Raw genomic sequence first — 25805 nt, 5'->3', positions numbered from 1 at the left:
GCGTAGGGTAGAGGTGAGCCTATCCAAATATAAAACTTTTCTACAAGTCTTGGAAAAACTTGAGTAACAGTTGCTAAAATGTTCCATTTACCTTTTCACAGCATTGGAAAAATATATCTTCTAAAATCATAATTGAAGTACCTCCTCAAAACGTGTCTCTCCAAGTCACTATTGCTGTCCCTCCCCCTCACGCCACCCAGTCTTCAACACAACCCTCTGCAGTTATCAGTGGAGGAAAGAAGGTTAAGCTTTCATGTTATGAACAGTAGATTTTTTTTTTCCTTCCTTCCTTGCTCTTTTCGTCTTTTCAATAATAAAAAGGAAGGGCACAAAACCACAGGTTTCCAGGGTTTCTTTACTGAGCTACAAACATACAAACAAGTTAACACAAGAGTCTGTTCTAGGGCAAGAGCGGTTTACGTATGCCCACAATATATGGCTAATCGCAAATAATTTGGGGGAGCGTTCTTCACTCTTCACTGCCTCACAGAGTCAGATTTTAAAGCAGTAAGATGCCTTTGGCTACCTACTACAAAGGAGGATGCTGTATTTCTTTTACTTACTGGACTTCATTCTGATCTCCCATAGGCAATTTGGTTCCCAATTTAATTAAGAATCAGGCAGATATATGGTGAAGAAATACAATTTTTTTTGAAGTTGTGTTCCAATAAAAAAAATGACTCAAGTGTTCACCCTCTGGGTAATTAGCTTGTCCTTTTACAAGCTTTGGTCTGATTTCTTTTACTCTTGAACAAGGCAAAAATAAAAGCTTCCATCTTAGTAAAAAGCTTCAAAACGAGTTGACAAAAATTTCTAGGAACTGCAGAAACATGAAGAGACCCAAACTCCAAAGAAACAATCAGCCTACAGTATTTATAACGTGAAGCACGAAGCACTGAGGTTGCCCACAACTAATAGGTGAGGAGGAAAGGTCTGGAATACAGAACGTAACAGGTACGACCATATTAAGTCAAGATCTTGGTCTCGGGATCATAGAACCATAGGGTTGGAAGGGACCTCTGGAGATCATCCAGTCCAACCCCCTGCCAGAGCAGGGTCACCCAGAGCAGGTGGCACAGGAACGCGTCCAGGCAGGTTTGGAATGTCTCCAGAGACAGAGACTCCTCCACCTCTCTGGGCAGCCTGTGCCAGGGCTCTGCCACCCTCAGAGTAAAGAAGTTCCTCCTCATGTTTAGGTGGAACTTCCTATGCTCAAATTTGTGCCCGTTACCTCTTGTCCTGTCCCCAGGCACCACTGAAAAGAGCCTGGCCCCATCCTCCTGACACCCACCCTTTAAGTATTTATAAGTGTTGATAAGGTCCCTCCTCAGCCGTTTTTTTTCCAGACTGAAGAGACCCAAATCCCTCAGCCTTTCTTCCTAAGAGAGGTGTTCCAGTCCCCTCATCATCTTGGTAGCTCTCTGCTGCACCCTCTCCAGCAGTTCCCCATCCCTCTTGAACCGGGGAGCCCAGAACTAGACACAGCGCTCCAGGTACAGCCTCACCAGGGCAGAGTAGAGGGGGAGGATGACCTCCCCTGACCTGCTGGCCACACTTTTCCTGATGCACTCCATTTCACTCAGTGCGATTACATGCTTCCCACAAAGGGCTTTGTACTATGAAGAGGCTGTGGCCAGCCAAAACCTGGCCATTTTTCCTTGTACTCTGTACCATTCCCAGTATTCCCAAACATACAGTGATTTGGGAACAAGTCAGGATCTGCTGTAGATGGGTGAAACGGATCAGATCTGCCCAGGACTATTTAAGTGCTGTGTTGATTAGTATAAACTTGCAAAGGATCAATGAACCCAAGGAAGTATGACTAACTCCCATTCAACTCTGGTGTTTACATGGATGAAGTGACAATCATTAAGGGTGTGCCCAGGCTGCAGAACGCATACATGTCTTCAGCCAGCTGATCAACGCCAGAGGCATCGCTGATGACAGCATATCGCTGCAAAAACCCCGAGTTCAGCTTTGCTGATGCCGCACACGTCTGCGTTTCAGCAGGAGGGATCACGCCGCTCTGCTTTGCTGTGCGAAGCTGAGGTGGGCTGGAGACGTTTCTGTGACTTATGAGAAAGCTTGGCTGTCCTCTTCGCCATGGGAGAGCACTGTGGAGGGGCACTGGGAACATCCCAGCCCTTGTGCGATAAAACCTGGCTCCTCCCTGCAAAGGGGCTGCGTGAGCAGCCAAAATGGAAGTGGGACCAGGAGCCAAAGACACAGGGGTCCCTGTGCCAGCCGAACCACGTCACAGCCCCGCAGCACTCCGGAGGGGCTCCGACTGCACCAAGGGGAGAGCCTCAATTAAGAACACATCCTTATATTAATATAGAAATTATTTCTCAGAGGAAAAAATGGCAATTATTTAATTTTATATATAGATATCTGTGAAATCTGCAGCTTTTCTATATAGCAATTGTCAAGTTAACCTCTTAAACATATTTTTCCTTTAAGATAGTGAGAATACTCTATCAGGAAAACACTAGTGAAGATAAAGGAATTCTTCGTAAAAAAACAGCTCCCATTTAACCTCTATATAATGAGTTTGCACATCCTGCTAGTCATCTGGATTTGTTTACCCTTGCAGGTGTGATAGCAAACCAAACCCAAACAGCATATTTGTTTCCAAATTACAGCACACCTGCACCCAGTCACCTGCTATAGAAGCACATGGGTGTGTTTGATAAAGCCAGGTATGCGAACGGGACTGAACAACTGGATTTTTCACAAGTTGTTGAAAGAGCGACAAGTCTCCCTGGAACAGTGCAATTTGATAACTACCTTTTCTGGATATCTTAGAAGACCTCAGTCCCAGAGTTACTGAGCTATAATCAGGGAATAATGTGTATCCCCCATGCACTCATCAAGCTTTCTGGAAAGACTGACTTCATTTTAGTACCAGGCTATATAAAAATCAAATTGGACAAGAGGGATAAAAAAAATAGGATGAAAACAAAAATGTTGATGCCAACAGTGATTTTGGCTACCTAATAGTTGCATGGAAAGACTATTTCCTTTCTTAGGGTTTTATTCTTTATGCATTAATTAAATTTTATCACAGGCATTGCAAGAAAAGCTTTAGTTATTTTAGTCATAACAATGTCGAAGGACGTTTAATCTGGTAGTTCCCAGTTTTTCAGACAATGATATGCCTGTAGTCCACCGAGACACCAGAAGACAGAAGGCAGCTTGATACAAATCATCTCAGTTGTGCTTCTGCTGAAACTATTTTAAGTTTTGGCACTAACTTAACAGGACAAGAAGGGAAAGGAGAGGCCTTTGAATACCTACATTTTTCCATTTTAAAAGATTATGTTTTCAACTTCAAATTTTTATAGTTTATATTTTCCCCGTAGTGTTTTTTTTCCTCCTTAAAGTTTGACAAATACATTGGATCAATTTGATATTCTCAATATCTCTGATAACAAATAAAAGATAAAAATAGTGAAGCTTCTCTGAATCCACATATAAAGGACCATCACTGCTCATGGATGCTAGAAAGTTTCCTCTTGCCAGCAGAAGCCGAGAACAAATGGTTTGTTAAAAGGAAAGCAAGGGGCCACATCTGCCTGGTACACGGAGGAGCATGTAACCCCCTGCAGGGGTGCTTCAGCCAGGAGCGTCTCGGAGAGGAAGTGCTGGGATCTCTCCCTGGTTTTTGATTTCAGCAGGAAGCTCATCCTTGCCCGTCCTCCTGCACCCCAAGGGGGGAACCAGCAGTAGCTGTGGGTGCCCCACAGGGCAGGAGGGTGGGAGCAGGCTCCTGCCCACCGAGCTTCCACAAGCAGGGGGACCTCACGTGTCCTCCCCAGCAGGGCACGGCAGCTCCAGCAGGTGTGCAGGGAGATAAGGGAGGCACACATATACACTACTGGAAAGAAGAACCAGAAGCTTTGTACAGCTCTACAAGCAAATGCTGTTTTCTGTGGATTCGAGAGGATTTTACTGCGGGGACCTGTGCTTTTTATATCAAGGACAAGCCAAGAGGAACAACCAAAAGCATTGTCAGGTTATCATCAACCTTACAGAAAACGCTACAGTTCAGATCTTGATTGTAACATATGATATGAAGAATTGCATTGTTTATAATCATCTTTCTTTCAGATTTACTGAGGGGACAAATATTTTAAATTACTTCAAATGATACAATCAATTGGGGAAAAAGCAACACAACAAAGAGGAAATACCCGTGTCGAAAACATCTAGTGATCAGTGACAGAATGAGGAATCTGCCTACCTTGTCTTCAGAATCACTTTTGGCTTCAGCTTTGCTCGGGGAGACCTTAAATATATTTGAGAAAAAAACCCCAGTCACACCCAACTCAGTCTTTCAAAAAATCTGAAAGCTCATCTGTTTGAAACTAGCAGTTTTTTCTAGCACAAAGGTGAAGAAGTACAAATACTGCTTTTCCTCCCCATGTGGGAAAGTTTATAAGTGTTTCTTGATAGCAACTTGAAGTCAACAGCTAAAATGAACAACATCTGGACAAAAGATATATTATTCAGGCTTATGCACCCAATTAGTCCATAAAAATGAACTTTTAGAGATTTATACAAAAAGTTTCTATCAGAAAATATTTAAGACAGCTAAATATCTCCAGGTCTACAAATACCTGTGCAGAAGAGGAAGTTTCCAGAGTAGGTCATCATCATTTGATCATGACCGCGCTGTACCTACATATCTCTATCACTCTCAAGACATCCTCCAAGGCACCTGCTTGGCTTCATTACTTCTCAGCGCGCACGACAGCGAACATGTTACATTTAGTTCCCCTGAAAATCCCCACAGGAGATTTTTATAAGCAATCTAAAGCATAGCCTAGAGATGAAAAGGAAAGGCAAAAGCTTACCAATGTTTTAAGGAAGCTCATGACGGAGTTGTCTACTGCAGCAGCTGGTTGGGGTTTGTCTTGTTTTACCTCTGCCTTTTCAGGTTGCTCAGCAGTGAGACCGTTGACACCTGCCGAGTCCTGCCGTAGGTCTTCTCGGTTGCAGGCATCTATCTCCTAAAAAAAGAGGGCAGAGTTTCCTCACTCCTAGCTTGCTTAATTTCCAGTGGAATGCCGAAGTAACATTTGTGACTTGCATTATGTTGTTCTGAGAATCACAACCCTAATTCCAACCATACTTCTCCAGCCTACATATTCAGAACAATCGAGCATTTATACATCTCTTTCCCCTCTTTTCTAATATATTCAGCATTTGCCATTGGTTGGAGGAACATTGTTCTCGGCTACCAAGTATAACAAACACAAGTAAAGTTGCACACAGCATCCCAAACAACACTGCTTTTCTCTTTTCAAGGCTGAACTTGTGAATAGGAACAAACGCTGAGATTTTGGCCTTTGATGGCCCAGTGTCTGATTGTACCATACAAAGATTGCTTCCGATACTCTGCAGATTCCTATTCTGCAATTCCAGAAATAATTTTTATCTAGCAAACACAAACATGATACAGATTAAAAGAATGGAAAAAGCCACAACCCAAAGTAATTCTCCTGAGCCAGATGGAGCTGCCTCCTCTTTTCCTAGAATTACAGTTCCCAGAGCCCAAAAACAGTTTTCCAGTGCTCAACCACTCACAAGTATGTAATAGACTCAGTTTCTGTTTAAACATCTAACCAAGGGTTTGTTTTTTAAAAAAATCTCCTCAGACCAGTTTTGGAGAGCTTGGCACCCCTTTACGCTGAATTTACCAGCCATTCTGGCCACTTTCGCCTTGATCCTGCACAGGTAAAGCCAATACAGACATCGTGCATGAGAGAGGAGCTTGAGAGAAGTCCCCATGTCCCGTTCAGCATTTCCTTTTTTAATACTTCAACAGCACTACGTCTGGCTAGTGATATCCAGGTCTGTTACCAGTAATCCTCCTCCCTTTTGTCTGTCTACATTGTAAGTGCAGGGCTGGATCTGTCAATTATTATTAAAGTAAATTGTGACTAGCGCGATGGTGGCCTCGACTTCAGTAGGAGATTTGGGACAGTGTTGAATGGGCGATCATGGCAGCACCACGTTTCTTTAGCAGAAGTTATCATCCCCAACTATTTAGACAGCCTTAAACACCCGGTCACTTAGGAGACAGTGACTAGAGAAGCAGCAGTTAAGATACTGGATGCCCAGGTCACTCCAGAGGAAAAAAAAAAAGACAAAAGATAAAACGGATGAGCCTGTCTAGGTGTCTCCAGTAAAAAGCATCTTTGAATCACTGCTCTCAGACTGCCTGGAGGTCTAAGTGACACCAAGGATATTTTCCTGACATGCCAATTAGACATACTTGTTCAGTGCTGGTTTTACTAGGAAAATTTTAAATTGTACTCTTGAGAGCTTTTCCCTGTAGCAGGATATTTGAAAACAATATTTGTACAGGATTTGCAGAGGACATACATTTCTGTAGGTCACTAATGGAAGGAGCAGACTAAAGATGCACAAGCGAGTTAGATCTTCAGAGGGCTAATTCAACATCAGGGAAGATGAGCACAGAGTGGCCAGTCTCCATGCAGCATTTAAGGAGTTAAAATATGCAAGGTTTTACTTGCAAGAACAGACTTCTGTCTAATTCTCCACCCACTGTTTTCCAAGTTTACCCAGGAAGAAACACAGCACAGTAGTTCAGAGTGCTTCAACAGGCTATTTAGAAGTTTTTTTACAAGGCTCTAACACACCACTTTGTCCAGCTGCCAGTTACAGGCCAGAGTGGCTCCAAGAACAATATGTCCCATGCGGAACATGCGTGGCCACACCAGCTTCAGCAGCCCTGCTTCCAGGGATGCCATCTAAAGACCTCTGGTCATATGAAAAATGCTGGCTCTATTTCAGATATTAACAGGGCAACAAAGAGACCAAAGCAGCAGGAGGCAGAAGATACGTTGCTAAACAAAACTGGCTTCATTACCGAAGTACTTGATGCTATCAAACTCTTCACTACTTGGTGTTATCAAACAAAAATAAGCAAACTTTATTTTACACACACAAGCCCAAGCTCTGGTGTTGGGCTGTCCTCTGTTTAAGAGGAAGAGATCTTTTTGCTAAGCTTGCGTGAACACGGCCGTTACCAGCAGCAGATACCACCTGGGACAGCTGGAGAGGTGACAGGCACCACCACTGTCAGTGCGAGCTCTTCCAGGGTACGTCCCTGCTAAAGCCCAGTAGATGTGCAAGCTGCTGCAGACCATGCAGAGCTTGAGGCGCAACGCCACCCAAAAATCCCGGAACTCTGACTTGCAGAGCACGAATGGGCCCCATAACAACCCACTACCGCACGAGGGACCCTACGCCAGGATTCCCAAGCCAAGGCTGCCATTAGCCACCGAGATACAACTCGGATCCAGACTTTGATGGATGCTGTGATCCCACCTTGTGCTTTCATGGGAATACTGCTGCAGGAAAGAGCAGAGACTCAGGCCATCAGTATATAAATCAGGGAGAGAGAATGTGGAGTCCTACAATACCACATTTTCAGAGCCCTAGTCAAATAACCACAAAAACTTCTGTAGCAGCTCACTGCATAACATACTGCCCAAAGCCCTGGAGGCAAATAGTGAAAGAAAACCCTCTAGAAATAACAGAAGAAAGTCAGGATTAGAAGTTAACAGATAGTACGTACGTTCAATTCATTTCTTTGAGGAGCCAAATTTGGGGGGTAATAAACACCTTAAATACTTATACTGTAGTTTCAGTTCAGTCATTAGAAAAACATATCAAAAGAATGTATTCCTGCCAGCACTTTTGTTTCTATGAATCATGGCTCAGTGAAACATTTCAGGCATATAATTTATCTTTTCTTTGGCTTACATAGTAAATGCTTCATGAATTCATGAATTCTGTCCTTGTTTTAATTATGCTGTGTTCTGAATGTAGTTTTGTAGACCACAAAAATAAAGAGTGGTTCACCAAACACAGAATGTTTGTGCAGCTCTTTAGCTACAACTGTGGAGCCTCTCTCTTACTTACCAGCAACGCTGTTTGTTTTGTGTTGGCACTCAATTCAGGGAAACTTTGCTTTGCTTTTAGCTTTTACAGATACTACAAGTCATAATCCACCAAAAAAAAAGAAAAAAGAAACTGTTGGCAGCAATATCTGGATTTTTAGTATGATTATTTGGTAACAGTTTTAGTTACTACAGTAACAGCAATTAAATTAGACTTGGTCATTCTCCCATCCTACATGAGAACTAGCAACCTCAGAGGGAACAGAAGGCAACTGTGCTGCAAGGCAGAGACACAGCCTTTGTTTTAGAAATTGAGTTAAAGCAAGTTTGGCAACATATCAGAAATGTTTAGTTGACACATTTTTCCGGGGGAAGGTCCTTAAGTCCTCTCTGCCCCCAACATATACTCCTTTTCATATTTGAAGAATCAAAGACAAAAAATTACAGTCCAGAAATTCAAGGGTAAGGTTAAAATTTCACTCTCCCCTATGGTACAGTTCCGCCACTCATTTACACTGAGCAACTTGAACCTCGATTTTGTGAGCCCTCCAAGACTCTCCGTGGTACAGCTTTAAGCACACGTGTAAGAGATGTACAGGCACTTCTGTGACACAGGACACCTGTCCTCAAGCAGGTCCCCAGGCACCAAAAAGCTGTTGTGTGGTCTGGGATCCTGCAAACACTTACACACATACCAAACGTAACCTGCAGCTGAGGAGTGCCTGGGATTTCCAGGTTATTCCCATTAGTGGGGTTCAGGATGTGGATGGGTAAAAGATGAAGAGTGGAACAGAGTTCAAAATTAATAAGAAAGCTAAGCATTATTGATATAAAAAAAGCTTGATCTGAATGAACGGTACTTCTAGTATCTATTTGAACCGGCAGAATAAGATTTAGATTATCTTGTCCCATCCCCTGGTAGTTGCTCATTACAAACACTTCCTTACTTGAGCTTTCCCAGTATGACTGTTTGCTACCAGCGAATGTTTAACTCTGACTTCTGGTTAAAGCTACTTCAGATTGTTATTTCATTAGAGCTTCACACTACTACTGCAACAGCACGAACTGTGACCTCTGTACTTTACAACCACAGCAAAATGGGAAATTATGAATTTTGGACTCGATTGTAAAAGTAACAATTCTTGTGAGCCACAGGAAAAACTTATTCTTTGTGTGGATTAGTGAAAAATATCTGCAGGAATTTCAAGTGCTGAAAAGCTTCAGTCTTATAAGCTACAAATAGAAGTGCCAGTATACGCTGACAGATTATTCATTCTGAATTATTCACCCTGTTCTGTTTATGTAGCAAACACCTCGATATTCTGCTAGGTTGAGATTACAGATTCTTGAGATGTGCATATGTAGCTGTCTGAAGTGTCAGTGACGGGTGCTGCTCTTGAAGGGCAACGGTCAAAAATGCAACTGTTTAGTCTTAACAAAGGAATCCTCAGGAAAATATTACCATTCATAAGTTTATACAAGAAACGTGATCTTCAAACATAAGGGACATAAGATAGAGAAGACAAGGTAGAACAACAGACATTGAAGAGATTTTTGGAGACGACCCGCAACGTTGTCAGTGCAAGCAGTGAGCACCTTGTGAATGATGTTCAACACCATTCAAAGAATGGGATCACACGACAGTCTAATTTGTAAGCCTGAACTAGGCCAGTAAAAACAGTTACTATTAAAATGGCATTTACAAATAGGTTCTGATGAGGGGGCCATGCAGCTAGTTTGTCCCTCCTGTTCCAGCCTTGGACAGGATTTGAACTAGACCACGAGGTAGTGTGTACTGGCACCGTACCAGTGAAACCAGTAAGAGTTATGCCACGTATTCCCAGACAGGGGGATGGACTTTTTCAGTAGTTAATTACCTGAAAATTATTCCTATAGTCTATTTGTTGGTATCAAACTTTGTAGGAAGTATAAAATCTAAGCTCACATCTGTTTTCATCTCCTTTCTTTGGTTAGTGTGCTCTCTCAGATAAGTTACTTAATTTCTTTATCACGTTCTCATCCTGTAAAGTCAATTCTACGGGGCTAACATTTCCTTGAAAAAAAATCACAGTAGCTAAGAGCACAAAAATTGGTACTGTGTAATATTCCTTATTCTGGTATGCAGAGTATGCAACAAGCTATTGCTCAGGAAGAGTGACTATTTCAAGAATGGCACAAAATATGCTAAAGAACTTCTTAAAAACCATCCAGCACCAAACTCCAAGCTCCTAAAGCAAAGCATAAGATAGGATTTCACTTTCAGGTGTGTTTACTTTCATTTGTAGCTGGCTGCTGTTTGTCAGCCTGGCATTTGGAGCATGAACACAGCTATCTTGCCCAAATCTTTCGGAGAATTTCAAATGAATTTAATCTCGAGGGCAGCTGCCAGCATGTAGTCACGAGGCAGGCATCCGAGCTGTTGCCACTCCGCCACAGGTCCTTCTCCCATACCTCCATTCAGCCACCCCTGCGGGGGGGGTTACCTGCAATCATTTCAAGATTCATTCACACAGCCATCACGACATCAAGTTGTCCTGCGCTATTAATATTCCTAAGAGGTTTCATTAAGAGCGAAATGGATATTCCTACTCAAGCACTTGCCTTCCCCTGCGGGACAGCGTTGGACGCGCTCTGTAATCCAGCAGCCTCTTTCGCTGTGACGCGCCCGTCGGGAAGGTCTGAAGTCTGCCTTTCCTCCTGGGTATCAATTTGCTTTTTACTCCTTTCCTTTCCCTTCTCCAGTTTGAAGATCCTGTCAAAGAAGGTTACTTGCTTTGGCTTTGAGGCGGCCGCATCCTCTCCCTCAGGTGTCACCGATGCTGCGAGATCGATGTCGTGAAGCGAGGCTGCCGGCGGGGCCCGGGTCAGGTTTTTATGTGCTCCTTCCTCCCGCGCAGCTGCTGCAGGAACCTCCGCGCTCTCACTCGCTGCTTTGTTCGCTCCGGGCGCCTCCGAGCTGACATCAAGTTTTGCCGATCCAACTGATGAATCTGTAGCTGGATCTTCAGTACGCCCTGGTACAGACCATGAGAATGTGAAGACAGAGCGGGCTTTAGCAGATGGCTGCTCTCTCCTGGCAGCGCTCCCGAGGCTCTGCCCGCCCGCATCGGCAACGGGGCTCGGCTCCATTGTCTTCGGGGAAGAAACGGCCACATTATCCCGTGCAACACTTGCCTTTACATCCACTACGAAAAGAAGCATAAAACAGTGATTATCCAGCACAGCAAAGAAGTTATACTGGTTGTACAATTAATCATGGTGACCTCGCTCTTTAATAAACTGACTCTGAAACGTGGTGCCTCAGGGAGGACCACACAGAGTGCAGCTTGGTTAGAGACCCTGTTGTCTTCCTGAGCTAAATACAAGCTGCCACTCATCCATCAGACCTGCACGTCTGATTTTCTTTCCTGTCGTTCCTCATTGAAGGCAGCGCAAATTTTATGTTCTCCGCAGCTGCCAGAGTCAGGCAGCGGCCCAGGTTTTTGACTGCTTCGCCCAGTGGACATGTCAAGGGTGTCTTACCTTCCCATTAAAAGTAAAGAAGCAATACACAACAACAACAAAAAAATCAATAAAACTTGAGACAAAGTTATATATTAATATATTATGCTTTTGTCTCAGAGCTAAATGGGAAAGAAAATGGAAACTGCGAGGCCTGATTTCGTTTCCTGACTTGCCAAACTCCCCACAGGGCTTTGCAGTCATAACTTATTTCATTCATTTTTCCAACGCTGTTCCTGGCCTTGCCGCCTACTCTCCATGGTGCAGTTTCTGCTTGCACTCCTCCTCTACTGTCTGCAGGTTACCTTAAGCCCGGCTTGAATACTTATAAATCACAGCTGAGCCAGGCTCCTTATCCTTGTGTTTCCAACTCTTTTTACCCAGAAACAATATGGCTCTTAATCGCATTTCCCCCCGCCTCAAAATTCTCACAAATAATTCCCTCGTGTGTACACAAACGGACATCACACTTTAGATGTGAAAAAATCTTTCCTCTTAAAAGTATGTTTTATGATTTTGTATTATGGTGGCACTTTGATAGTACAGCTGAGGTGAAAATCCCTAATACTGTATATGCAGAGAGGAGGAGAAGGCTCCTGCTTTACAGAAGACAAGAGAAACAAGAGAAAAAAAAAAATCTTTCTTGTATGTATTTTGTGGATGGGAGACTGAATCACAGATGATGTGGTGTGAAACCCCAGTAAACAAGAGGAGGCTTGTCGAGAGGTAAACCGTACAGCTCCCCCTCAGCTTGAGCTTCTCTTCTCTACTTTGGCTAGAATATATATCCGATTTCCCTGTCAATCACCACCACAGATTTCAAGGATGAATTTAGATCTACTTAATTATAACTGTGAAAAACTGACAGTCTCAAAGTGACTTGCTAAATTAGAATCTTTAGATTGTCAGTTTCAGTGTAAAATTGAAATTATTTCAAATGATAATTGTAATAGTCTAGTCAATATTATGCCCTTCACATCTCACTTTAACAGAAACAAAACCCCAGATACCAACACAACCTGACTAAAAAGCCTGTCTTCCACAGCACAGATCTCCAGTGTTATGTTTCATCTTTTAAATTCCTTTTTAAGACGAGGAAAGCAGAACGTTTTTAGAGCACAGCTTTCAAAATCCCCCCTTAGCTTTGCACAGCAAAATTACCCCAGCTTTCCATTATTTACCCCGATCTTTTCCACTCCTGCAAGGATTTTGCATAACAGCACAGAAGCCTCAGCAGGCACTGTGCAACGCGGGGCCGTATCCGTCCGACACTGTCCTCCCGTGGCAGTGCCCAGGGACCCTGGTCACACCCAGCCCGGACACCCCCATCCCCATGGCCTTCACTCAGGGACCAAGAGTCCCCGCTAGACCCTCGTTTCACAGTTCAGGGTTGGTCCTGACTAACAGGAGCTTCCATAAACCCAAGAGACGAGAAGTGCCGGAGCGTGCCGGCGTGAATCTCAAGTGATTTTACTGAACTATTTGCCAGCAGTGGAGGCAACAGCTGGCAAAGCAAGGGCTGTGGTGGCAGATTCACAACTGCAGCCAGCATTTCACCAGCTGCTGGGGACCTGGCTCCTAACGTCTCTGCTTCTAACATTTTTAATCTGACATTTGCTTTCGTATCGCGTTTTGGGCATATGGAAGCATGCAGAGAGGCCAGAGTGCCTCAGTTCTGTCCAGGTAGAGAGATTTTCACTTTTGTGGGCATCCTAATAGAGAAAATTTCTTCCCCTGGATTCTCTCTGTTACTATTCAGTTAAGAAAAATAACACCCTGGAAAGAATCTTTTGCCAGTAATATTCTGCAGTATTCCATGAGCACCTATTTCACAACATATCAACATGCAAAGAAAAGGCACAAATAACTAACTACTCAGCCACTTAATTCAGCTATTCAGGGTTATAGCTTCCTAAGCCGCCTGTAGTACTATATGAAAAAGAACTGAAGCACTTCTAATTATAGTTGGAAACTTGGGAAGGAAGCAAAAAGCAAACACTTCCTCGGCTAAAGAAAGCAGAAACAACATCCATTGGAAAATAATAGTAATAGATGCTGAACTTCTGCTTTATAACACAGATTAAAAAAACCCGAAACACAAGAAAACTGTCTTTAGTATAAAAATAGGAATAAAAGCTCATCATTAAGAAAACCAACCAAACCAAAAGTAGCTCGTGAACCTATCGAGCTCCTTTTATCTCTAATTACCATGGAAGGAATGAAAGACCTGGAAAATATCACCGGCATGAGCTCTGCAGCCTGTCTCTTGTGTCAAAACCGTGCAAACTGTTTGGGGGAAAGTCTGCTCAGACAGCAGGCAGAGCAGATCCCACCACCAGAGAGGGGACGCTGCTGCGGTGGGCTCAGCAGAAGAGTTTGACTCATGCCGTATTCACAGCAAACCGGGGGGAAAAAGGCTTTGAAATTGCAGTATTTGCTTGAAAAGTGCGCAGTGTTTTTGTTTTTAAAGAGACACAGCAGTGCCGTTCTTTCCAAGATTATTCCACAATCCAGAGGCAGAATTAGGAATAGAAGCAAAACCTCCCAAGTTCTAGGCCAGGCCTGCAAGTAGATCAAAGCTGCTTGCTCTGAATGAGATGAATAACTGCTCTGAAACCAAGATCAATATAGATTTTACAGCACTGCTCTGAGATTGCATTTCATACTACTACGCAGCATTTTTCCTTTCAAGTATTTAACAAAAGACAGTCACACTACAGAAGATGTGTCCTTCCTTTCCCTTCACTTCATCAGGCTACGTTAAAGAGGCAATACTGTAGCTGCACAGAGTCCCTCTTCTGCAAGAACATACTCAAAATAAGGATTTTTTTCTGAAGTTTGCTAAATTATACTGACATTTTTTCCTTGACTTATAAAAAAACTGTACATAGAAGAGTAATGGTTAGTGCAATGTTACGTCAATACCATTTCCCTGCTCAGAAGTAATTGCTGACAGACTCTCTCCCCCTTCCTTCCACATCCTTGACTTCAGCATTTCCAGCACTTCCACAGGCTGAGGATGAAGAGCAGCACTGTGTTTGCTGACACAGAATGGGACCAACTCTGCCGAATTAGCACTGAATTTTAAAAAGCAAATGCTTCAATAGACAGTGACAGAAAAATAAAATATTATAATGGACAAAGCCTTAAGGTGAGCACAGGCTTTAAGTTGACCACGCGCGCTGCAAAGGTGACCATAGGAATGGAATTATTTCTGGACCGCATGCACCCAGAAGCCCACGGGCAGGCAGCAGAGCTCAGAAAGCATCGGTGTGGAGTGCCTGCAGCAAAGCACCTATTTCGTGGGTGTTTGGGACCAAGACCCAGCACTCGACCAGAGGGAGCGGCAGACCCGGGCAGGAATCCTGAGGATGCGACTGACATGAAAGGAAGTTCAGAGCTGCCAGCCTGACAAACGAAAAGGCTGCCCAAGCTTTTGTCAGCTCATTTGCTTTTGCTAATCAGTGGGACTATAACCAGAGCTCAGCCTGGTGCATGTAACAGATGGCAGCCAAACTCCTTCAAGTGGGACCAAAAGCAAGCCTGTCCCGCTTGCCATCCCCCCTCCTCCACCATAACCTGATTGTCTCTGAAGCTTAGTTTGCTCTTTTTATTCCTGGCAGCAGCCTAAGCCACACACTAGGCAGGCATCTATTTTCGATGCTCAGTTTACCCAACTGAAATCCTTCAGATGCTTTAAAATGTGCTCCTTTTCCTTAGCCTTTGATTGCTAGTCTGGTTTCAGCAGTTATATGTGCCCTCCTGGCTAACGCTTACATGTAGGGAACATATAAAATAAGGTCCTGTGGTGTCCTACATTGGCAACTTTTCACCTCCTGCCATTTATCCTACTGACTCTTCCGTAGTGCCAGTAATTTTTAGCTGTTGAATGAGGAACAACTGGAACTGGCAAGGTCTTCAGCATAGACATCTCCTCCTGTAGGCCCCTAGCGTGTGAACATGCCATAAAATAAATGGTAGGAGAAAATGTTTTCTGATGTTGTTGCTTTTGACAATGGAAAAAAAAAATCAGTTTTTCTTTTTGAAACTGAACTGAGCAAACCATTAACTACAAATATGGTTTTAGTATCTTTGACTATTTTGAATACAAGCCAGTTACAAACAGATATTTGCTTAGCGATGCAATTATAGTACCACAGCATTATCTGGTTCCCTGGAGTTCAGATAATCATGGAGACAATAGATTTTAATGGCCATGAAGGAACCATTAAGTGCTACAAGGCAACATTTGGCACTCAGAAGTCCGTCAGCATAGGCCAGCACAGAGGTTTATAATCGCCCTGAATGAATTACTGCAGCGAATACTAGGCTTAACAATCTAAATACCTAGAAACAAAGAGTGAATTTCCTAATTGACACTGCTGATGTATTTTTATAGAAATTGCATAAGTTAATTTTCCCTTCCATTATTTAGAACTGGGTTGGTATCGTCATGCTACAGTAGATGTAGAATTTTCAGATCTTCAAGTACACCTTGTGTTTTTGTGGGAGACCCCCAAAAACTGTCATGACAAGACTAAATGACTGAGTTTTCAGAAGCATTAGAGAATTCCAAAATAAGACATTTTCACCCTTTCTTAAAAAAGAAAAAAACACGCTAATATTGTTTTGCACTCTTGCTTGACTATTCCATGCAAATGAAGGTGACAGTACATTTATGCTCTAAGAATAATTTTGTTTCACTAAGTTAACTAGCATTGTTGTTTACCTAACAGATTTACTGAAATTAAAGGAAACAGGGGAAAAGAAGCTACCAGAAAGAATAGTAATGATAATTCTTTAAAAAACACCAACTAAAATGAACTGTGTTTCACACCTTACAGGCACACAGAGTTATTGCAATACACCCATTTCTGTTAGATACGGGCTAGAAGCAGAATTTGCTGAATCGGATTTATCTCGTGGAACAAAGGAGTTGCATCTTAACTGAACTTTTCTTCCTTGTGTAATCTTTCTTTTTATGAGCAGGTCATTGTTTTAATCTGCATGTAATCACCACCCAAATGCAAACAAAATTTTCCCCATTTTGTCCTCCCGATACATTTCTGCTCTATGTAGGGCAAATCTCAGAGGCCTTTAGTTCTAGCCTTCTTCCCTTTACCGTTGTTCACCCAGTACCTGTGTTACTTAAAGCTCAAAAATGCCAACACAAAACATTAGGAAAAGTCAGGATCAAATTTGCTAGCCTTTTGCTTGCAAAGCAATGTGTCATGAAGTGGCAGTAAGGGCCCCACTATTATTGAAATGGCATTAGAGGAGAAGGAGGATGCTAACACCCTTGGCAGCATCTGCAGCCCTGATAATCAATAGGAGCAGGAAAGGCAAGTCATGGAAAGAATCCCGAAGTCCACACATCTGTCAGCCTGTTTGAGCAGAAGCAGCAAATGTAGAGAACCAGTCCCCAATCTGCTCACCCAGATGTGAAGCAGATGGTGACAGGGCTCTTCCAAATCACATTACTTCCTCCGGTCATATTAACTTAACTCTGGATTCTTTTTTTCATTATATTAGCAGATATAGATTTCATAGACTCGTTTATCAACTACACCATTTAATGCACAGCACATGGTCAGATCACGGGCAATCACAGAAATGCAAACTAACAAGACAAAGACCACAAACATACATCTAACACTATTAATAAAATCCTCTAACTTCACTTGCCTTTTTTGCAGTTCTTTTGTCTTCTCTAGAAGCGCTCATTTTATGACCATAAAATAGATTACAGTACTATTTCTTGCATTATTTCATTTTAGAAATACTATCAACTACATTTTCTATAGGAATAACTTCTATCTACAAACAGCACTTGCACTTTTATTTCACCAAGACCTTGTTTACATTACAGAGATACCACTGAAATCTCCCTGGTTTAAGTAGTTAATGATTTTAACTGGTTTTTAAACATGAATAAAGTTAAAATACAAGTAATACCAACACAGGACAGTCCAATTTTTCAGCTTGCTACTTAAACTGATTTAGTAATCACATTAATTAGGTAATCCTTTTAAGTAACACAATGCCATATGCTTCATTTTATATATTAAGAGTAAAACGTACGCTTGTTTTTCAGGTCTTCAGACAGTGCAAATCATCTGGCTTTTATTTACTCCCCAGAACTCTGCTGCTTTACACCAGCAGAAACACAGCTACAGGCTTTTATTTTCTAGTAGGCAAATGTTTAAACTGACTTATTATAGCGAGATGGCGTTAGGAAATTAGCCGTGGAACAGAGATTCTGGACTGTAATCAGTACCATCTGCATATTGCCATACCAGTCTCTGATTATTTTTGTCTAAGTTTAGATTTTTCAGCTGGATGTCATGGGCTGAGAGGGTTCTCTTAACACCAAACAATAAAATAATATTTTTTTTTTCATTAAAGAGATTGGAGAGAACTGTTGTTTTTTGTTGTATTCTAGAAACAGAAAGAAATCCAATGCAAGGAAAATACTGGTAAAATTAACAAGTCTGAGTGTGCAGAGATGAGAACTGAAGCAAGGCTGCTCCGTGCGAGTGCTGCCTGACTGCAGCTCACGAAGGCTCCAAAGCCGACAAGAGGTGGAAGGAGAAACGAACGCAGCGCTGAAGGGTGAGGAGGGAGACACATGCCTGTGGATGAGAGCAACTGCCCGTGAATATGTGGAGATAACTTTTCAAAACTACATGGAGACAAGTTTTTAACGCTCAGGCCACGTAGCTCACAGCAGATTTTCAGGATGTCAACGCTGGAGGTGGGGCTCAGCTGCTGACAGGCACCTTTGCACAGGGAGCCCAGGGTCCAGGCTGCCACAGGTGTGATCACTTGAAAACCCAGTTGCTCTCCTGCTATGAACACCACCCAAATAGGTCTGAAATGGGATGCACTTATTGAATAGTGATTTACCCCCAGCCCCACCAGCTATTCGACTTCTACACCAACACCCACAGTTTATACATAAGAGGGGCATATCGATTTTATTTCATTGGTGTACAGAGAAACAAGTTGTGGTCCCTCCCCAACACACTCTTGTTGCCCTGGCCGTCATTGAGTAATATCTAATACATCCTATAACAGTCACAGGAGAGAAGTGCTCAGGGTTACAACATCAGCCTTGTGACACAGTTTGAATAATTCTGGTAAATAGGACCAACCTCTTGGTAATAATGTTGTCATCCATGCCGCATTCCCAGCTGTCGTTTATCAACCTCTGTAAATTACTGTGCTATACCCTAAATTCTCTAGAATTCAAACACAGGCAGTTGGCGCAGTTACATTTTGTTTACAAAGATCTTGCTGCATATTAGACATACTCTGCTCTCTTCAAGAAAGCCTACTACCTCTAAAAGGAGAGGAAAGTATGTTTCTAGATATATGAAAGGTACCACTAAGCCCCAGCTCAGGGTCAGAAGTTGCATTTCACTGCAAAACCTTAGGTCCAGAGGCAATTATGCTGTAACACCGCTACTGCAGATATAACACCCGCCACCTCACAGTACTTTTCCCAGCCAATCACTTTTTCCAAGTGACAAACAGGATAGAAAACTTATCCCTACACATATTTCATTGTTAACAAGTAATTGCTTGGCATCTTTGAAGTCAAAGCAACACATCTCCTAAAGAACACAGGACCAGGAATCGGAGAACAAGACGGAAATGTTTAGATGAACAAAAAGGCGCCCACATTTCTGTCATATCATTTGTTGAAATTGCTACTGAAAGGGTCAGAAATGTTGTTTCAAAGAAATGCAGAGGTGGTTTCTAATACTTTACAATCTTTTAGATGAGAACATGTAGCTAGAACCTGTATTTTATTTTATTTCATTTTTTGTAACCAGTTTGCAAAGAATTTTGCAAAATTTTCTTTTAATTGTTAAACTACCCAAAACACCCCCAGAAGACTGAGTGCATGCAGGATGTTTCAAAAGTGTTTTGTTGCAGTCTCTAAAAGAAGTCGCCCCCAAACAGTTTCCTACTCCCTTCTTTTTCTCTTTGTCACCTTAATACAATGTCAGTTGGGGCTTTAAATAATTTACACTAGTACATTTCTTTTGGGTTTGCATGATTCTATCACCTTTTCCTACAGTAGTTTCTAGCCTGCATAAATTTACTTTTTTCAATTAACTCAGTCCCCCTTTTTTTTTTTTTTAAATAGCCTCCTGCATATCCCCCCAGACTATCAGTTTCCACATCACCTGGTACCTCCCTGCTAGCAGCAGGGATGCCGTGACATCATTTAAAGACAACTCGCTCTCCGTTCCACCACATGAACTGCTCTCTTGTTGCCCTCTGCCAAACACCACTCCACTGTGTCCCTCCCACACACAAAACCTCACCAACAGGCCACTGACCCTCACACTGGTGCTGTTGCTGCCCTTTCAAGAGCCCCAGTTTGTGCTCCTTGCGTCAGGGACTCCTCCAAGGCTCAGTCAAGGCACTACCTCCACCAGAGCCCAAGCAGAGGTAGTTTATCACCGGACACCCTGAGGTTTGTGGAGCAACCCGAATGGGACCAACGCTAAACCTCTCCTGCCCTGTAATACTTCACACTAACCAAAAATCTTCAGTCTATGAAGCCACTTTTTGTGGACCAGATACAGAACCAAGTCCTTAGAACAAACAGCTTCCCAAGGACTTTGGAAACATTTTCCTATTTTACTCTTTGTTATCTTTAGACTTTCAAGCTTCTGAAAAAACACACATACTGATTCAGAAGTAGGAGCTGGAACATGCTTTTACTTTGAGACCATGCACCAATATTTATCGTTGCTCCAGCATAAACCTCTCTCTGCCTGTCTGGTGGCAAAAGAAGCGCAAATATGCCCCCCTTTCCCAGTACTTACCTTCGCCATTCATTACAGGAGAGCAAGTCTCAACAAACACAACAGAACCATTTTTAATATTGTCAGGAGATTCAGACAGAGCCTGAAATAGCAAAGAATACAGTTCTTAGGACTGGGCACATCATGGGATTTGAAAATTGCAATATACAGTAACCAGGGAGTAAGATAGTGGGCAGCTCTTTCTTACCTGATAGCTCTTTACTGTGCAGGTATTGTCTTCTTCAGCTTCCTCTGGGATGCTCATTGTGTTCCCCATGGTGCCTGCAAGGTGGAGAAAAAAACCCCAAACCACCTTTTCTTTCTCATTTATATGAATTTCCTGCCTAACTCAAATTAAGAGACAGCCAATGGTGACAGGCTTTAACAGGATGTTTAAATTCCTAATAAGCCCCACCTGCTTTCCCAAGGGCACCTGCCCCACTCAGCAGTCTGCACCAACCAGTCTTACCCAAACCCAACTATGTGCAGGGGCTCACAGCTGCTCGCTAAAAGTGGTACAAACTAAGAAGCTTTTCTTGTTTGTTGCGGAAAACTGGAAGCAATCGCGCCTGCATCATTCGTTAGGACTCGGTAGATTGTAACATGGACTTAGCAGCAGAATAAAGTGAGGAAGACTAAAATATATGAATAAATTACAGCAGTGTGGTGGAGTTTTATATTTTTCTTTAGCTTTCATTTAAAAAAAAGAAAAGAAAAGAGAACAGAGGGAGCACGTCAAGACATCGTGCACCTAAACTCTGAAAATTAGGCCCTGTGTGTCCTGCAGTTCTGTATAACAAATCCTCTGGGGAAAACTCTCGCCTGTGGCTGTGGAGGTATTTGCCCTGCTCTAGACGGCTTCGCCAGGCGACTACAGCTCACAGCAGTAGCTGAGCTGCGTTTCCTTGGCCAGTTCCAGCACTGCCGAGGCCGTGGCTGCAGCAAGTCGGAGGTGCCACGAAGCTGCCAGCGCAGGACTCCTCTGTGGTCCTGGGCGTGTTTTTGGAGCATCTTGTGTTGCCGCAGGTGCAGCACCACTGAGACCTAAGCCAGTCAGTTTAAAATGGCTTTTTTATGTTCGTATCTACCGGAGTCACAGCTCTGACTACAACCCAGGCGTAATCTTAGCTGTTAGTTACTAGCTAGTCCATTAGATAATTCAATACTTAGTGAAACTGTTCTGATTTCTTTAAACTTTGTTTCAGGAGAAATGCGTTTGATTCAAGGCCAGGTTGGACGGGGCTCTGAGCAGCCTGGTCTAGTGGGAGGTGTCCCTGCCCATGGCAGGGGGTTGGAACTAGATAGTCTTTAATGTCCCTTCCAACCCGCACCATTCTATGATTCAATTTTAGCCTCTTTCCTATGTAGAAGCACACATAAACCTGTTACGTTTTTGGTTTTGGGTTTTTATTTTTCTTTTCCTTTTCCCTAAATTTAAAACACATTTATGTACCTTCTAAGCTTGCTGTGCTTTAGGACTGTAAATTCTTTGGGGCCAAACACATTCCCTGCAAGATGGTTGAAACTTTGCAAAGCAGACTGGAGTCAAGAGGAAGGTTCCTATTGACTTTGGCTCAGGATATAGATGTATACATACTGTTAAAGCTACACAAATAAACAATAAGGAGAAGCTATTCTGAGCCACACCTTGAAAGAGGAAAGAGAGGAAGGCGGGGGCTGGAGCCCGCTCCAGCCTCAGTGCTGATCCCGTTGGATGTCCTGCTCAGCCACCATGGGTACCAAGGGCACTTCTGTTTTATTATTGCTCTGGTTTGTGCCTGTATGAATCAGGGCAAGCTGCAGAGGTATGGATGAGAGCAACTTCTTTCGTATTTTAGTTAAACAGCCCTTGGCTGTTGGAGAAAAGAAGGAAAATAGTAGTTTTGCTAAATCATGTTCACTAGAATTTGAGTGCGAGAACTGGGGGCAGCTCTCCGTCCAGCCCACAGCCCCAAGCGTCGGCTTCCAGTTACTCTTTACAGAGCTCAAGCCGGTTGTTTCCTAACCCCAATCTACAAACCTTTGCTTTACAGGGATGGTCCAGGTCTGGCTTCTATTTTATGCTGCATGCTAACTGACGTGAAATCCAAGCTGGGCCCCTCTCCAGAGATGGTTATTGTTCTCTGCTAAGTGCCTGGTGCTGCTCCGGACACTGAACGGCCCCCACTGATGCTGAAACATGAACTGCAGCCCTGCGCTGCCGAGAATCGCTGCATAAGTAGTGGCTGCAGGACTGAGCCTTGATTGCAGAGTGCAGAGTTATTTTACAGGGATTTTATCTTCTCAGCTGATATTTCCACTATAAATCAGAACTTCTGATTTATGGTGGAAAACAGCCAACGTTTCCCCGTGGATGTACAATGGCCTCTTGTCCTTGCTATGTAATTCTGTTTCCTAGCAACTTTAAGCATTATCCTATCGGAAGAGAAGAAAACAAGATTCAAATCCTACTGCTTAGTCTCGATGGTAAATTTAGTATCTGGTCGAATCTGGAGGATTTACTTTTGTTTTCCATCACAAGGCTGCCTGGTTTATGCCAGGAGACAACTTAAGCAGTGGATGGAATATTTGCAGATTACGTGCTTCCTTTTTCACATGTGCTGTAAAATCTGTACATATTTGTGGGGAGTGGGAGAACTAAATTCCTTTTTATTTATTTTATTTTATTTTGACAATGATTTGTAGCTTGATTCTCAGTCACTCCAGTTTCCTGTTGATGCAGCTCTGCTCACGTCAGGTAAGTTATCTTTAACGGATACAGAGCAGAGATCACAGGCTCTGATCTCTGGCATATTTTGCTCTAGGAGAGATTACGCACTCTACAATCGAGTTAATAATTCTCACTGAAATAAAACACACATAGTGGTCATATGGCATTTTAAAATATTTTCACTCATCAGAACCCTCTCTGTCATAGAAAGCTGGACAAGACTTGGAGGCTATTTTTGCTAAAAATGGGAGAAACCTGCTACATAACCCTCTTGGGAATATGATCCCAAAACACCACATGCGTATATGATGTGTCTTCAGACCTTTTCCCTCCATGCAATAGTAACTGATTATTGCTTTACACTGATTTTTGCATTGTACGTGCAGTATGAGAACTACACATGTGACATGCTCTGGGGCCAAAGTGGCTACTGAAGAAAGGTGACAAGTCTGTGGCCATTCCTCTGGGTGCAGAGCTCAGTCAATGGTGCAGCATCACAGCCCTGGCCCAGATCCTTTATTAAAATTAGGAAGATACAGATGTATGTAAGCTTCTGTCCTATTTTACAGAAAAAAATGAAAGGTCACTGCCACCTATAGACAAAACTGAGTATCAGCAGAAGTGATAATATATACACATACAAAATGGTATTGAATTTGCAGAGTTTCAAGTTTCCAAGCAAGTAATGTCACAGCTATTCGCTTCTGCCATCGCATCTAGAAATTGCTGCTGCAGAGACTATTACATGTTATCGCACCCATCCGCGGCTCTAGATTTACATAAACGAGCTCTGCTCCAGCTCTGTCATTCACATTAAACGGTTATGTCTTCCCCAAGGTGCTCAGGACTCCAGTTTGTACTAACAAATCAATTTTTCTCTTATTAGAAAAACTTTCTCTTGAAGCTAAAGTTATTAAATGTGGAGCAAAGAAGGTTTTAGGGAAAATAAGGGAGTCCCACTGGGCTCTTGTTTGGTGCCTTTTTTCACCAATCTGTTTATGAAGACCAGCATTTTCAACATGGGCTGCCAAAACCTAAGCACCAAGCCCCATTTTGGCACCCAGCTGAAATCCTTACACAAGCAAAAGGATTTTCCAAAGGTGCTGAGGACTCCCAGGGTGCAGGGATTTGCCTGAGACCGGCGAATCTTGGGGAGCTTTCAGGTTCTGGCCACGCGCTTGTTCCTGGTGGGCAGACTCAGGCCTTGTCAACCACTGAGGACCTCCGTCCAGCTGGGAGCCCTCCACTATCTCTTGGGATGCTGGCTTCGTCTCTCCATAGGGTGGTTTTGCTCTGTTTTGGTTATTAATCCTGGGTTTTTATTAGTGGTACAATCGCCAGGCAGGACCTAGTTGGGTCCTTTGTTCTACCTGTGAAAAAGCACGAAGCTGGTCTCTGTAGTAAGCTGTGAGTATGGAGCAAAGCCCCAGCAGACCTGAGAGGTGCTGTTGGCAAGGTGTCTATTTTATGAGAGGAGATTTCACAACATTTACAGAGACAAGACAATTTGGGGGGACTGGGAGTGGAAAAGAGATGACCCTGATGCAAGACTTTTTTCAAAATGGGAAGAAAACCCTTAGAAGTTGAGAGGAACAGGAGTAAGCTCATTCTCAACCCTAGGGTACCTTTCTACATACAGATTTTTTGATTAAGTTTCAAGGATATTATCCTCGAGGGGGGCTCGTTCAGACCAGCTGGAATGCAGCCCGACTGGTTTAAAAAGGAACATGAACTACCAGCCTCCAGATCAGACACAGCTCTCAAACAGTCCTTTCCCAAATTATGCTTCACTGCTTCTGTTGTAATGTAGAAAGTAATCCAAAAGAAAATCGCATTTTTCAGATTTTTTTTTTAACTTTATATGAAGCGTAATGTGCCCCAAGCATGAGCTTGGGGGTGAAATTCTGGTAAAATAGGTGAAATTCTCCTTTTTTTCTCAATCTCAAAAATCGTTGTTTTGGTCCTGGCAGAATGGTAAAAGCTTTGAACACTATGAGAGAAAATTACAATAAAATCTGTGATCTACTGTGTACTCTGGCTAAAGCCAGATAAGCCCAACCTTTCTAATGTATTGACCAACCGAGAATATTACAATTGCCTGCATTGCACCTCTATTAATAAAAAAAGTACACAATTAATTCCTCACTAAAACTTGCCATATGTTGTACTTAAATGTCAGTAAAAATAATCAACTTCACTTAGTTCTCTTTGCGTCTCATTTCATTACAGATATGTTCACTCCGCAGGCGTTGGGGGAAGACTTAAATAAACTTGCGTGTGTTCCAGATGCAGAGGAAGGGCCGAGCACGCATTAATGCATGCAAAAAGCATCCTGCATTGTGGCCGCGGGGCAAGGACTGGATCCTAAGCCCTTTAGTACATCCCTGCCCTTTATCCTGCCTCTCGGAAAACAGGTGGACATGGGGACATGTCAGTGTCCGGCCAGAAAGGCAGAGCTCCTGCTCTGATTCATGGGGAGCCAAGGAAGGACTCGTAATAGCATAGGGTTTTAGAAAGTCTCCTTACCTTCCTTCAGTGAAGCTCTCAATTGCTCTCCTGCCGAAAAAGGTAACTCAGACACGTGTTGGGTATGATGAAACCAGGGGACAAACGCATCTGAGCATTGTCAGTGGCTAAGGAGGAGAAATGGACACACAATAGACAGTAGTGAAGGGACGGGAGAAGGAAGGATTGAGATGACTCACCCAGGGCAAACAAGAAACACCCAAGAACAATTTGAATAGCAACCTGGCAGCTGGCCGTGCATCCAGGACATGCAGAACTACAGTCCTTAAGGCTCTAGGGGCAGTTTTTAATACAATTCTTTCAGCCACTCGG

At 43.0% G+C, this 25805-nt stretch overlaps 1 protein-coding gene across 2 annotated transcripts in view; it reads right to left on the bottom strand.

The window, feature by feature from the left end:
* BCAS1 (brain enriched myelin associated protein 1) overlaps positions 1 to 25578 on the bottom strand; it is a 56141-nt gene extending 30563 nt beyond the window's left edge. The window contains exons 1-6 of one of the 2 annotated variants that reach the window (XM_063350310.1): positions 25494 to 25578; positions 20466 to 20539; positions 20279 to 20360; positions 10536 to 11119; positions 4857 to 5012; positions 4244 to 4288 (exon numbers count right to left, since the gene is read on the bottom strand). In XM_063350310.1, coding sequence (XP_063206380.1) covers positions 4244 to 4288; positions 4857 to 5012; positions 10536 to 11119; positions 20279 to 20360; positions 20466 to 20534 — 936 coding nt within the window. In that variant the 5' untranslated portion in view covers positions 20535 to 20539; positions 25494 to 25578. The remainder of the gene's footprint in view (positions 1 to 4243; positions 4289 to 4856; positions 5013 to 10535; positions 11120 to 20278; positions 20361 to 20465; positions 20540 to 25493) is intronic. The other variant, XM_063350309.1, reaches the window with a different exon arrangement.
* Between the last annotated feature and the right edge of the window lie 227 nt (positions 25579 to 25805).

The sequence above is a fragment of the Chroicocephalus ridibundus genome, chromosome 12, assembly GCF_963924245.1.
Source record: "Chroicocephalus ridibundus chromosome 12, bChrRid1.1, whole genome shotgun sequence".
Classification (NCBI taxonomy): Eukaryota; Metazoa; Chordata; class Aves; order Charadriiformes; family Laridae; genus Chroicocephalus; species Chroicocephalus ridibundus.
This window is presented reverse-complemented; position numbering and strand designations above follow the sequence as displayed.